This window comes from Podarcis bocagei (genome assembly GCF_964188305.1).
Source record: "Podarcis bocagei genome assembly, chromosome: 11".
NCBI classification, from domain to species: Eukaryota; Metazoa; Chordata; class Lepidosauria; order Squamata; family Lacertidae; genus Podarcis; species Podarcis bocagei.
In genome coordinates, this window is record NC_138136.1 from 44,746,746 (window position 1) to 44,760,007 (window position 13,262).

At 47.1% G+C, this 13,262-nt stretch overlaps 1 protein-coding gene across 7 annotated transcripts in view; it reads right to left on the reverse strand.

The window, feature by feature from the left end:
- The window catches only part of PARP8 (poly(ADP-ribose) polymerase family member 8), a 163,221-nt gene extending 154,971 nt beyond the window's left edge, over positions 1-8,250 (reverse strand). For 2 of the 7 annotated variants that reach the window (XM_081212750.1, XM_081212749.1), the window contains exons 1-2: positions 7,251-8,076; positions 6,242-6,296 (exon numbers count right to left, since the gene is read on the reverse strand). In XM_081212750.1, coding sequence (XP_081068876.1) covers positions 6,242-6,296; positions 7,251-7,341 — 146 coding nt within the window. In that variant the 5' untranslated portion in view covers positions 7,342-8,076. Of the gene's footprint in view, positions 1-6,235; positions 6,297-7,250; positions 8,078-8,156 lie in introns of those variants that run through there. The other 5 variants (XM_081212748.1, XM_081212751.1, XM_081212747.1 and 2 more) reach the window with 4 other exon arrangements.
- Positions 8,251-13,262: the final 5,012 nt, after the last annotated feature.

Here is a 13,262-nt window from a genome sequence, read left to right on the forward strand (position 1 = left end):
ATCAAAGAAGCATTTCAGTTAAAGGCATTGTAAACTTTTTATGAGAAATTGGGTTGGCAAAAATAGAACTCTACAGCGCCTTCTGGTGTCACAGTGTTATAATGCATATACAATGTCTATAAAGCGCTTTCTCTTTGCCAATGTAGCTGAGTCCCTGGAGATCATATGCCATTGGCAGCAGAAGCAAAGCTATGCAATCATCTCTCGGTACAGCAAAACTGGCTCAAACTGGCTGCAGTCTTTATTTTAATCTCTGTTGCCTATTCTTTCATTTCCCTTTTCTCTCTGCCCACTAAAAGGAGGTGTTGCCATTTAAAGGTAATCCCTTCCCTGGCCTCTGTGAAATGAGGATTTGCCCTGATGCAGAGAGGGTTAGAAAAAGCCAGAAGTGTGAAGAGGAAGGGTGTTAATGTGTCTCCGAATTTGTTAACTGACCTCAGATTCTCTCTCTCTCTCTCTCTCTCTCTCTCTCACACACACACACACACACACACACACACACACACACCTTTTCTCTTTTCATCCAAACAGCCCTGATCTGCAGAGGCAGTCAACAGCATGGCTGTGATTCTAATGACACCACATCCAGCTGCAACAATCATGGAAATTGCTCCTAGCATTTAACTGCTGTAGCCCAGTTCACACATTATGATCTCCCACGCTTGAGGACTGCCCATGCAGAAAAACAATAATAATTCTGGGAAGCTGGTATAGTATGGTGGCGAAGAACGTAAGTGAGAAAACTCCCTGTTCAACTCTCAACTCAGTCAAGAATTCATTACGTGGTGTTACACAAGCCAGTCGTTCCCAGACTCAGAATCCGATCACAAATAATTGGGAAAACAATTTCCTGGTTCAGGAGTTTGGTATCATGGGCGTTCAGTACCCATTTCCTAGAATGTGTCTATCCAGTCCCACAATGATGCCCAAGTATGTGCAGAACATGCAGTGATGCAAGACAGGTCTATGAATGCCAATACATGGATGGCATGCATAGCAGCTAACCCACATGAGAATGAGGGTCCCAGGACAGCTGAAACTGACCTATCTCACAACAGTGCTGTAAAGATAACCAAGATAATAATGTGAAGTTATTTGAACAGTCAATAGAGTGTTTAGCAATATCATCATTCCACTGTGATTTGATGCACAAGGCTCATTACCCATTGCAGGTTCAAGGAATGAGATTTTGGCTTATGAGGACAATCATTAGGAGCCAATTTCATGTATCTAAGAATAATAATAATCAGCAAACCAAATCACCAGCACCCATCTGAGTACTAAAAATGTTGCAAGAGTTTTCACAATAAATCACACAGCACCGAAAAGGTCATTGAGTCCAAGCCTTGAGCTATTGATCATCCGTACATAGCATCTCTTAAATTGCTGATGAGAAAGCAAATGCATTAACTTCCTTGGTTATGAAATTTAATTGTACTTGTAAATGCTGTTTGCATTTGTTTCTTGCTTGAAGCTAAAGGACCTAAAGCTGTGAGGTCAAACACCCTAATGTGAATTCCAGTATCTTGTGAAATCTGAAAACACTCTCAAGTCTAGTGCTTTTTTCCACTAGATAGACATTTTAAACTTTATTGTAGATACACACGCACCCATCAGTACACAGTCCAAGACAAACACCTTAAGTTCAGGGATTTCAACAGATGTGAAAATCAATCCTTTGCACTCAAAAGTAAGTCCCGTTGATTACATAGGGGTTTACAATACTTCCAAATAAGTTTCCACAGAACTGCAGCCTAACGCTGCAATCCTAACACGCCAGCGGGTGTGTCATATTGGACACAGTTGGCCTTACTTTTGAGTAAACATGCTTAAAAGATTTCACTCTTACACACATTTCAGTCTGAAATCATATGCATGTTTGCATGGAAGGAAGTCCTACTACTGAGTAAATATGTTTAGGATTACACTGTAACTCTGTTTTGAATTGTAGCCTAAGACAACAGTTTGCATTTCATAGGACAGCGGTTGTCAAACTCCCCACCAACCATGGACCCCTTGAAAATCGCTGGTGGACCATAATAATTTTCCTAGCTTTGGTAGCAATTGTAATGCACTGTGCTAGATGCTGTATGATTTTAAATTGTACTTTTATTGCTTCCTTTACTCCAGACAGACTGCATTTTATTGTACTACATTTTCAATTCCATAGGATTTGAATGGTAATGCAATAAAATGTAATAGAAGAAACGAAGAAGCGCAAAAAAGGAACCCAATTAAAAATCAATAGCAACATTTAATGTGATGGATCTGCCGCCTCTTGTCTTCAACTGCAAATTCACTGACACACCACAGACCACCTAAATGTAGCTCCCGTAGACCACCATGTAGCTCCACAGACCACAATTTCTGAACCCCTCTCATAGCAGACTTCACCCATTCAAAAACCTCACCTGTGACTGAAATCGCATCTATTTGTCCTGCGCTGGAAATATAAAACCGTGTTTGTCACAAACATACAGCAAAAGTAACTGGCATTTAAACTTATTCCCATAGCTAAATTGGGGTAATAGAAAGTTATTCTCATTAATGTACTCATAGCATCTTCAACATATTACTCCCGATACTGAACGTATTTACTAGGAAGGAAAGTACAGTGGTACCTCAGGTTAAGAACTTAATTCATTCCAAAGGTCCATTCTTAACCTGAAACTGTTCTTAACCTGAAGCACCACTTTAGCTAATGGGGCCTCCCACTGCCGCCACACTGCTGCTGCACGATTTCTGTTCTCATCCTGAAGCAAAGTTCTTAACCTGAGATACTATTTCTGGGTTAGCGGAGCCTGTAACCTGAAGCGTCTGTAACCTGAAGCGTCTGTAACCCGAGGTACCACTGTATTGCTATTGGAATTTATGGGGCTATTTCCAAATAAATGCCCTACTCCTATAAAGAAAATCTATTGCATTCTGGGGCATTTAGTTGTAAAAGAGCACTATGAGTGAACGTCACAGAGTATTATAAAATTATGTGTCTAAAAAGTGGGAAAGGTTTTTCTCACTCTGATAGCTTATTTAGCCTATGCCTTTTTTAAAAAAAAAAGTATTAAAAATTGTGTGTGAACGCGTTTTCTCACAAAACATGTACTTCTGAACGCACATTCTGAGTTTGCTTTTCTGAACATATCTTATCTCAAAAGTAACATATTATATGCATTTTGGCATCACACAAAAAATGGAGAATTGCAAAAGTCACCGGAAAAGTGCATTTTGATCTGCACATTCATCCTGGAATTGTAGATCAGGTCAACTGATACTGGAATTCACAAAGAAGGAATTCCTCAAGCATCCCTGCTCACAGTTGTAAAATCCAGGGGCATCCAATGAAGTTGCACAATGGGAAATTTGGGACAAACAATAGGAAATCTTCACACACTACATAACTCACCACCCAAAGACATGGTGATTGCTGTTGGCTTAGGCAGCTTTGAAAGGAATCTGACACACTGATGGAAGGCAAGCCTAGCAATGGCTATTAGCCACTAGAAGAGGGATCACAGCTCAAGGATACAGCACACATTTTGCAATCAGAAAACCTCAAGTTCAAGTCTTGGCATTTCTTGTTAAAACAATTTGGAGCCTCACAGGTGTAGTCCAACAACAGCTCCCATTATCCCTGACTTTTGACCATGCTGGCCTGGGCTATTGAGAACTAGAGTCCCAGAACTTCAGGGAAGCACCATCAAAAAGGCAACACACACCATACATCCATCACGTTGGCCAGCCCTGGGTTAAAAGAATCAGGTAGCAGGTGATCAGGAAGACCTTGGACGGAGACCCTGGAGAGCCCACTGCCAGTCAAAGTAGAAAGCGCAGAACCAGAGTTTGAAAAAGAAGTCAACATGTCCCCTTGTCCAGTGCTGGAAGATGATCGCAGATGCTGCTTTCTTATCGGGGCAACAGCAAGCCTTAGTTAGATGAGGCAGTCTTTGCATTGCATAGAAACAATTCAGAAAGGTTTTGTTTTTGACCTCTGATGTGTCATCCTTGGACCTGTGAACTGGACCACCAGCTCCTCTCGCTAGCACATATGTGCACCAATGATGTTGAGGAAACAAACATATTGGAACAATCCAACTCTGACCAGCTTGTGTCACACAAGGTGCCACACAATAGCTGTCACAACACAAGTTTGGCTGTTGCTGCAACACCTACAAGAATGGCTACATAGACTGATTACAGTGCTCATGTACTTAGGATCAAGCTGCCAATCATTTTAAATCTGAAACAATTCCACCGAACCACTATTTAAGCACATCTAGGCTGCAGATTCAGAAGGGAAGGTGCCCTTAGCATTTAACAACAAGCTAAACTCTTGCCCCACAAGGCAGACAGAAATGACCAAGGTGCAACCCTAAAGAGTAGCTCATAGGAACCTTGTGCCGGAAGTTCTCACCAGCAACCTCATTTTGTGAACAGTTGGGTCCATCAGCCTAGGACCACTTATCTAGGTGTGCCTAGCTCTGCATATGATAGGGCTATGGATTGGACTGGAGTAATATAGCGATGGGTAAATACAGTTTAATCTGAAGAATGCAGGCCAGAGTGCTGAAGTAGATAAGATGCTGGGAAATATGGATTCAACATTTTGATTAAAAAACTGAAATCAAACCTGGCAGGGACTTTAAATATGATGTGTGTGAGCGCGTGTTGGAGGTGTTGCTTTGAATCATAAAATCATAGAATTGAAGAGTTGGAAAGGATCCTAAGGGTCATCTAGTCCAACCTCATGCAATGTGGGAATTTCAGCTAAAGCATCCATAATTGATGGACATCCAACCTCTGCTTAAAAACCTCCAAGGAAGGAGAGACCAGCTTTTACCATTATACAGTTCTTCCTGATGTTTAGTCTGGATCTCCTTTCTTGACACTTGAAGCCACGGAGTCCTACCTTCCGGAGCAGGAGAAAACAAGCTTGCTCCATCTTGCATGTGACAGCCCTTTAGACAGTTGAAGATGGCTATCCTATCTCCTCTTAGTCTCCTCTTATCTAGACTAAACATACCCAACTCCCACAACTGTTCCTCATAAGGCCTGGTGTCCAGACCCTTTGTCACCCTTAACCTTTTTCCCCCCTTGGGCCACTTTTTCCAGTCAAAATTGACCCAACTGTTTTTCCACCTGCAGACAGAAAGATATACTGCCCAAATTAGCCCCATGGGTAGAAAAGCAGGTGTATGGGAGACAATTCTAATTGAAAAAAAAAGTATTTTGGCATCTTGTTCTCATAAAAATTCAATGTATTCTCCTTCTACAGAGATCACATGAAAATATTTTACAAACCAGGTAGGAACTGCTGGAACTATCACCAAGATTGGCTTCCATTTCAAAACCGACCACTCGCTCCTGACATTTGAGGGATAATGTTAACCTAGTCAGTCTCTCAACATAACACCACAAAAAGCAACTTAATCTAGACAATGGACAACAGCTTTTCCTTTGAAAGTCCTTCTGCCTTGCAGCCAAGCCTCTTTGCCCATTAATACAGCACATTATGCAATAAAAAAATTACATGGCTGTTGCAGGGGTTTTTTATATAAAAAAATGAAACACAGGGTGAGATTTATTCAATGAAGTGAAGATTACTGTAACCAAAACAATGTCCACCAACTGTGAATAACTTCAAAGTGTGTCACAGTTAATTGGTTCATTGCTCAGCTGTTAAAGAAGTGATAGTTATATGCACCATAAACTTTATTGAATATTTCCCCCCCTTATTTCAATTATCTGCAGCATTAACACAGAAAATTGCAAACAGTGTTAACATATTGCAGCCTTGCCTTCGCTGCTGTCATTACTTCCTTTTACTTTTGCTGATGGTTGACACGGGATCTGAATTTCCATGGGCATTGTGCTACAAACATTACTCATTCCTGACTGTGCTCTCTTCTACACCCACGCCTCTCAAAACACTTACTTTCTGTTCTGGTGATCCACCTCCCTCTACACCTGTCGAAAATAACCCTGCATATATTCAGAGCAAGAGCAAGGAAAGGCAAAACAAGGAAGAGTAGAGCCCTTGATCAATGAGCCTCTGATGACGAATCATCGCCCCACAGAACACCTGTTTCCAGACCAATATTTCTTCCAAAGGAAGCCTCAAGGCATCAACACTATCTTCAAAGGGGAAAAAAGGAGCGGGGAGAATTCTTAACTTACTGAATACAAGCTGGCTTGGAATCAATAGAGAGTCAAAGGAAATTAAGCGGCTTCAACTTACTCATACCTTTTGGATCCTCCGATGTAGGTGAAGGTAAAAGTGGAATCTGCGTATCTGAAATCTGAAACACAAAAGAGCTGTGTTGTTGCTGGACGCTTATTGTTCGTTTTGTGCATGACGCCTGGTGTGTGAACTTGCCTCTCGTGTTCAGCCCACCCCCAGCCGGCCACCAATATGGGCACAGGGATTAAGTCTGAAGTGGGGGGGGGGGTGGAGAGAGAAATAATGTTACAGCAGGAACCCCCCTCCCCTCCCTGCAACAAGTGCTGCCTCGGTACTATGGCAACGGAAAGAATTTCCATTGTCAGTAAAGGCAACAGGCAGCAACAAGCCAGACTGCTAAACGCATATTAAACATTGCAAGTAATGATCATAGAGGAAAGCAACAAGCCAAATATTGAGGAGGGAGAGATGGGGTGGAGAGGGGAAGATCACAAAAAGGAAGACAGCCCAGCTCTGGACATCTGTAGATAATAATCTCTCAAGTTCCACCCTGGAAGAAGCCTTCTTCTATGCCACCATCAGCCTGCTCCCCGTGCACACAAAATATGGGCACAATTTTCAGTTGGTGTATATATTTGTTTTTGTTTAGCTCTGCTGATCACACACACCAAAAAACAAAACAGGGGGAGACTCTTGAGAAATCAACCAGATGGCAGATCTGACCAAATAGATCAAAAGGCATCCTAACTGAGGGAAGCATCCAGTGCTTGAGGTTCAACTCCCACATCACTTAGGTCCCCACAGAGCATTAGTGTTGTGTGTGCGTGTCTGTATGTACCGGGGTGGGGGGGAAGGAGGGAAAGATCCTTGCAAGCTTTCAGGGGGGGAAAGATCAGCGTTGTTCTCACAGAGAACTGTCAACAGAGAATCGTGATGCCATTTGGAGGGGGAGGCGACACCAAAAGACCCCCCCCCCAAAAAAAAAACAACCACACACGCCCGAAAGCATTTCATGGGCGCGGGAGTGGGGGGGCATCGAGGAAGAACCAAAAGCAGCGTCTGGCAAACTCACCTGCAAACAGGCAGTCCTTTTCCGCCTTGCACTTTTGGATCACAATGTCAATATCCTTCTGAATCCTCTCTTGCCTTGAACACATCCCCATGAACTAAATCCCTGGGGGAGGAAAAAAATTAAAAAAGAAAAAAAAGAGCAGCCTTCGGATTTCCAACCCCGCCGCCGCCACCTCCTCCACCACCACCACCACCACCTCCCTCGCTCGCTCGTTGGCTTCCTTCCTTCCTTCTCTGCCAGTGTTAAGAGGCAGTTAAAAGATGGAAACCTCCGAGGAAGGATGGGGGGTTAGCGGGGAAAGAAAAATAGCCAGAAGGCGAGGGGGGAAAGGTCTTCCTCCTCCTTGTTTGCTCCCCACCCCGGAGGAAAGGTCGATGTTGCATGCCCAGATGCGCTCGCCCAGATGTGCAGAGCGATGTCCTCCTCCTCCTCTTCTTCCTTCTCCTCCTCCCGGCTTCGACAATAGATCCGAGAGTCAGGGGGTCGAGAGGGATCCTGGCGCTCGGGCAGCCACGGGGGGAAGGCAGCCAGGCGGCAGCAGCAGCAGCACCCAGGAGATCGAGGCAGAGCCCACCGAATCGGAACCGGAGGCTTCACATCCCGGCTCCCCTCCGCCACCGCGGGGCGGGAGAGATGTTGACAAGGAGGAGAGGAGGAGGAGGAGGAGGAGGAGAAGGAGGAGGAGGAGGAGGAGGCGAAAGGAGAGCAGCCCCCAAGAAGCCTCGGCGGCGGCGGCAGCTGGAAGCGGCAGGCGGGCGAGCGAAGCTCTTCCCCCGTCGGCATCCACCCGCGCGCGCACAGTGGCGGCTCCCCGAGAGGCCGACACTTCTGCAGCGACGCCAAGCCGCAAACCCCTCCCCTCGCCGCCGCCGCTCCCAGCCCAGACACTCCGCCCGCCACACGTACTGTTGCTCGCCGACGCCGGAGTCGGTGGAGGCGGAGGAGCAGCAGGAGGAGGCGGAGAGGTCTCCAGGCGAGTGGCCGCCGCGCTCCCCTGCCAGGCGGCTCTTCCCGGGAGAGGTGGCTCCCTCGGGGAGCGGCCAGAGGAAGAGGAGGAGGCGGCGGCTCGTGCTGGGCACGGGGCAAAAAAGGCTTCTTTGCGCGCGAGTCCCACCAGCTCCTGCGCTGCTCTTTTAGGATACTGGGTTAGGTTAGGCCTCGGCTCGGCCAAGCGAGGGGGGTTAGGGCGGAAGGGGACGGACCTGTGGCCCTTCAGGGGCTGCTGGCCTGCAACGCACGTCGTCCCTGACCACTGGGCGTGTTGGCCGGAGCTCTTGGGAGTTGGAGTGTGGCATCGTCTGGAAGCCCAACTCCCAGGGGCTGAGGTCCTCCAATAAAAGATATGAGGGGCCTGCCTCCCCCAGTTGATGGACATTGACATTCAGATGGTGTGCACGTGCTGCATCATGTAATCGGGGCGGGGCTTACCTGAGCCCCCCAATATTTTTTTCTAGTTGGCATCCCTACATATGCCCGTGTAAGGTATCCTTGTGCTGGCTTGATGCCTGACCTGAGAGATCAGAGTTTAAATCCCCACTCAGCCATGAAGCTTCCTGGGTGGTCTCATTGTTCAGCTTTACCTACCTCACAGGGTTGTTGTGAGGATAGCTCAGTTGGTAAAGCATGAGGCTCTTAATCTCCAGGCCCACCTTGAGCAAAAGTTACCTGCATTTCAGGGGATTGGACTAGATGACCCCCAAGGTCTCTTAGGACTCTACAATTCTAAAGGTGATGCATCATTGCGATAAATTCTCACTTGGCCCTGAAGCTCCCTGGGTAGCCATGGGTTAAGCACCCCTTCTCATCCCAGACTACCTCACAGAGATGTTGTGAGGAGAAAAAGTCAGAGGGAGAGAAAAGCAGTGAAAAGGTGAGATATAACACAGACAGACATGTTAATGGTCACACTTTGGAAGTTTAAGCAAGGAAGGGCTTTTATGCCTGCCCTGAATCCTATATGAAGTGGACCTTGAAATCAGTTCTCCTGGCTTTTCGTGCTCATAACTTAAGCACAGCCTTGGGGCCAAGCCAGATGTGACTGCCATGATGGGGGTCCGCCTAACTCCTTGGTGTGCGCTCCATCAAGTTCAGGCGTGTGAATGGGTCACCCCACATAGCGAATGTGTTTATACATAGCAGAGTCCATGTGGTAGGCCTTTTACCAGCAGTGGAAGTCACATGCATTCCAATGTGGATGGCTTTAAAGGACAGGACCCATTCATGGAGAATAAGGCTACCCATGGCTTCTATAATAATAATAATTAATAATAATAATTTATTATTTATACCCCGCCCATCTGGCTGGGCCTCCCCAGCCACTCTGGGCGGCTTCCATAAAAACCCAAAATACAATAAAATATCACACGTTAAAAACTTCCCTGAACAGGGCTGCCTTAAGATGTCTCCTGAATGTCAGGTAGTTGTTTATCGCTTTGACATCTGCTGGAAGGGCGTTCCACAGGGCGGGCGCCACTACCGAGAAGGCCCTCTGCCTGGTTCCCTGTAGCTTTGCTTCTCGCACTGAGGGAACCGCCAGAAGGCCCTCGGCGCTGGACCTCAGCGTCCGGGCAGAATGATGGGGGTGGAGACGCTCCTTCAGGTATACTGGACCGAGGCCGTTTAGGGCTTTAAAGGTCAGCACCAACACTTTGAATTGTGCTCGGAAACGTACTGGGAGCCAATGCAGGTCTTTCAAGACCGGTGTTATATGGTCTCGGCGGCCGCTCCCAGTCACCAGTCTAGCTGCCGCATTCTGGATTAGTTGTAGTTTCCGAGTCACCTTCAAAGGTAGCCCCACATAGAGCGCATTGCAGTAGTTCAAGCGGGAGATAACCAGAGCATGCACCACTCTGGTGAGGCAGTCCGTGGGCAGATAGGGTCTCAGCCTACATAACAGATGGAGCTGGTACACAGCTGCCCTGGACACGGATTTGACCTGTGCCTCCATGGACAGCTGTGAGTCCAAAATGACTCCCAGGCTGCGCACCTGGTCCTTCAGGGGCACAGTTACCCCATTCAGGACCAGGGAATCCTCCACACCTGCCCGCCTCCTGTCCCCCCAAAACAGTACTTCTGTCTTGTCAGGATTCAACCTCAATCTGTTAGCCGCCATCCATCCTCCAACCGCCTCCAGACACTCACACAGTGATCTACCTCTATGATCTACCTCCACAGTCTTCTGAATATTAGATGCTGGAAATCCCAGGAGAAGAGAGTTTCCCGCAGGCATCTGGTTGGCCACTCTGAGAACAGGATGCTGAACTAGATGGGGAATTTGCCTGATCCAGCATGACTTTCTTTATGTCAGCCTTGCAAAATCCATAGACTCAGGAACCCCGCAACATCCAGGGCCTTGCAAGAATTTTGCATATGACACTAAAGAGACCTCACCAGGATTTGGTTCACACCTGTGTTAAAACCAGGAATGGGGGGGGGGGCAGTTAAACAACTCCCCCCAAAATCCCAAGTCCCCATCACAGCCTCTAACTTAGGCCAGGACAATGACCGTTGACACAAGCACCATACATACGCAACAGCAAAGAGGCTCAGAAAAGTAGTCTATAAAATGGTAGCAATAAGCAGATACCATGTATCATACTGTTTCCTCTGACTATCCAATACAGTCATACCTCATGTTACATTTGCTTCATGTTATGTTCTTTCAGGTTATGTCCCACGGCAACTCAAAAGTCCCAGAAAGGGTTACTTCTGGGTTTTGCCGCTCGCGCATGCACAGAAGCGCAAAATGACGTCACCGCATGCGCAGAAGCGGCGAATCGCAACCTGCACGTGCGCAGATGCATTGCTGTGGGTTGCACTCTTTTCATGTAGCAAAAGAGCCTCCGGAACGGATCCCATTCGCAACCAGACGTACCACTGTATAGAATCTAATAATTGCCAAAATTCAACAGTTTGACTGATTTCCTTGGTTCCAATGCCTAATGACTCCTCTGGAAGAGGGGAATCCAGGGCTCCCCCACCCCCACCCCCGCCTCCCTAATCCCTTAAGCTTAAGGTTATATACTCCTTGCCCCTTTACAAGGTGTGAACTTAACCACGCAATAGGAGGCAGGAGGCAATCAAGGGCAGCACGTATCCCAGACAGAAATCTATCAGATGGTGGATTGAATCCTGATACTTTCAAAGGAGAAGCACAGGAAAGCCTTGCAGCTAGGTGGATGTATAAATAGTTTTATTGTTCTTAGGGGAAGAGGGTAGTTAAAAGGTGTTGGGAACTGGGGTTATTGACAGGGGTGGGTGAGGGGCTCATGTTTCTACATGCCAAACATTCCTACTTGGTGACATATTTGTGATGTATTGATGATGCTGTTGAAAAATGTATTATGGGAAATGGGGAGAGGTCTTAAAAGTTCACGCAATCCCATGCTTGGGATTCCTACTCTTTGTGTGTTTGAACCTTATTGCAACAAATAAAGATCAGGTCTATTGACCGCTGTTTGCTTTAACTTGGCTTTGAGACTCCTTCTTTTGCTGACTGGAGAGACCTGCAGGGAGTGACACCCTGACAAGCTGGGCAGTGGAGTAAATCCACACCCCAGGATTTTTCTTTATCACCTGCATGTAGATTTCTGTGGCCTCTTACCAGCAGCTGAATGTGTCTACTTGTTCAAGCTTTAAGCCATGGCAGAAGATCTGTCTCTACTGCTGTTACCCGTTACGTCCCATTTGCAAAGGCTGAACATCAGCACCCAGCACCCTTAGACAGCTGCCATGGCCCACCAGCACTGATGCCTTTGGGCCTGTGTGCTACCAGTTTAATTCCCCGCAATGTCCCTAACACTCCAGGACATTGTGGGAAATTCAGATGGTTACCTTGTATTCTCACTGCCGCTTGCCAGGCAAAACCACTTTGACCACTTTTTTGCCCTTGCATGGTCAGGCCAAATACCCCAATATGGCTGTGGTTAGATGTATACCTGAAATGTATTTGGTGTGCCCCTTTAACAAAAATATGCAATGTGTGAGGAGGCAAGCTATTAGTGTGCAAGTTTGTGTGTGTGTGTGTGTGAGAGAGAGATTAAAGCTCAACAAAAAACAGGAAGAGGTCATTTTTAAATGAAGGGTGTATAGTTGATTTGCAAACACAGGAAATGCACATAGCACTTTTCAATGCGATGTGTCAAAATGCCTTCAGCCTCTGTGGGGAAAAGAGGTAGATTAAGCAGCAAATGCACCACTGGCTAGGAGAGAAAATGAAACTGTAGGCTAACAAAGGGTGAGCCAGTGGCTAGAACACAACTAGGGCACTGTAGTTTAGTTGAAGGCAGGTAGATCAGTGGTAGAGCATCTGTTTTGCATGCAGAAGGTTCTTGGTTCAATCCCTGGCATCTCCAGGTGGGACTGGGAGAGGTTTTTGTCTGAAACTCTGGAGAGCCAACTCTGGAGTCAGCCATGTAGACAATACAGACCTAGATGGACCAGTGTCTCTGGCTCAATATAAGACAGCTTCCTATGTTCCTCAGGAACAAGGGGTGTGCCTGGTTCTATCATTAGGCAAGTCAGCGGGCTGCCTCAGGCAGCTGATTTTGGGGGTCATGAAAGGGCAGCAAATTGTTGGTGATGAAACATAGTATCATTGTCTATGGCCAGAAGGTTTCCTCTAAGCCAGGGGTGGGCAGAAGGTGTTGGAACCATACCACTCATGTCAAGGACATTTAAAACACATGGCTTCCCTCCTGTAAGCGTGTGAAGGTTCTGGGAATTGTAGCTCTGTGAGGCAGCGGCGTAGCGTGAGTTGTCAGCACCCGGGGCAACGCAAGTAATTTGCGCCCCCTAACCCGGGGCAAGGCACGTAATTTGCGCCCCCCCAACCCCTAACCTGCGAGTTGCCGCTGGCGCTGGCGCTGCCGCCCAAACGACGCTGCTTGCCCAGAGGAGGAGGGGGGCAGAGAGGCGAGGAAAATGCAACGGCCCAGCAGCTGCTGCAGCAGCGGCGGAGGCTGGGCTGTGAGGAGGGGCTGCCTGGCGCGTCCTCCGCGGCGAGCGCTGAGA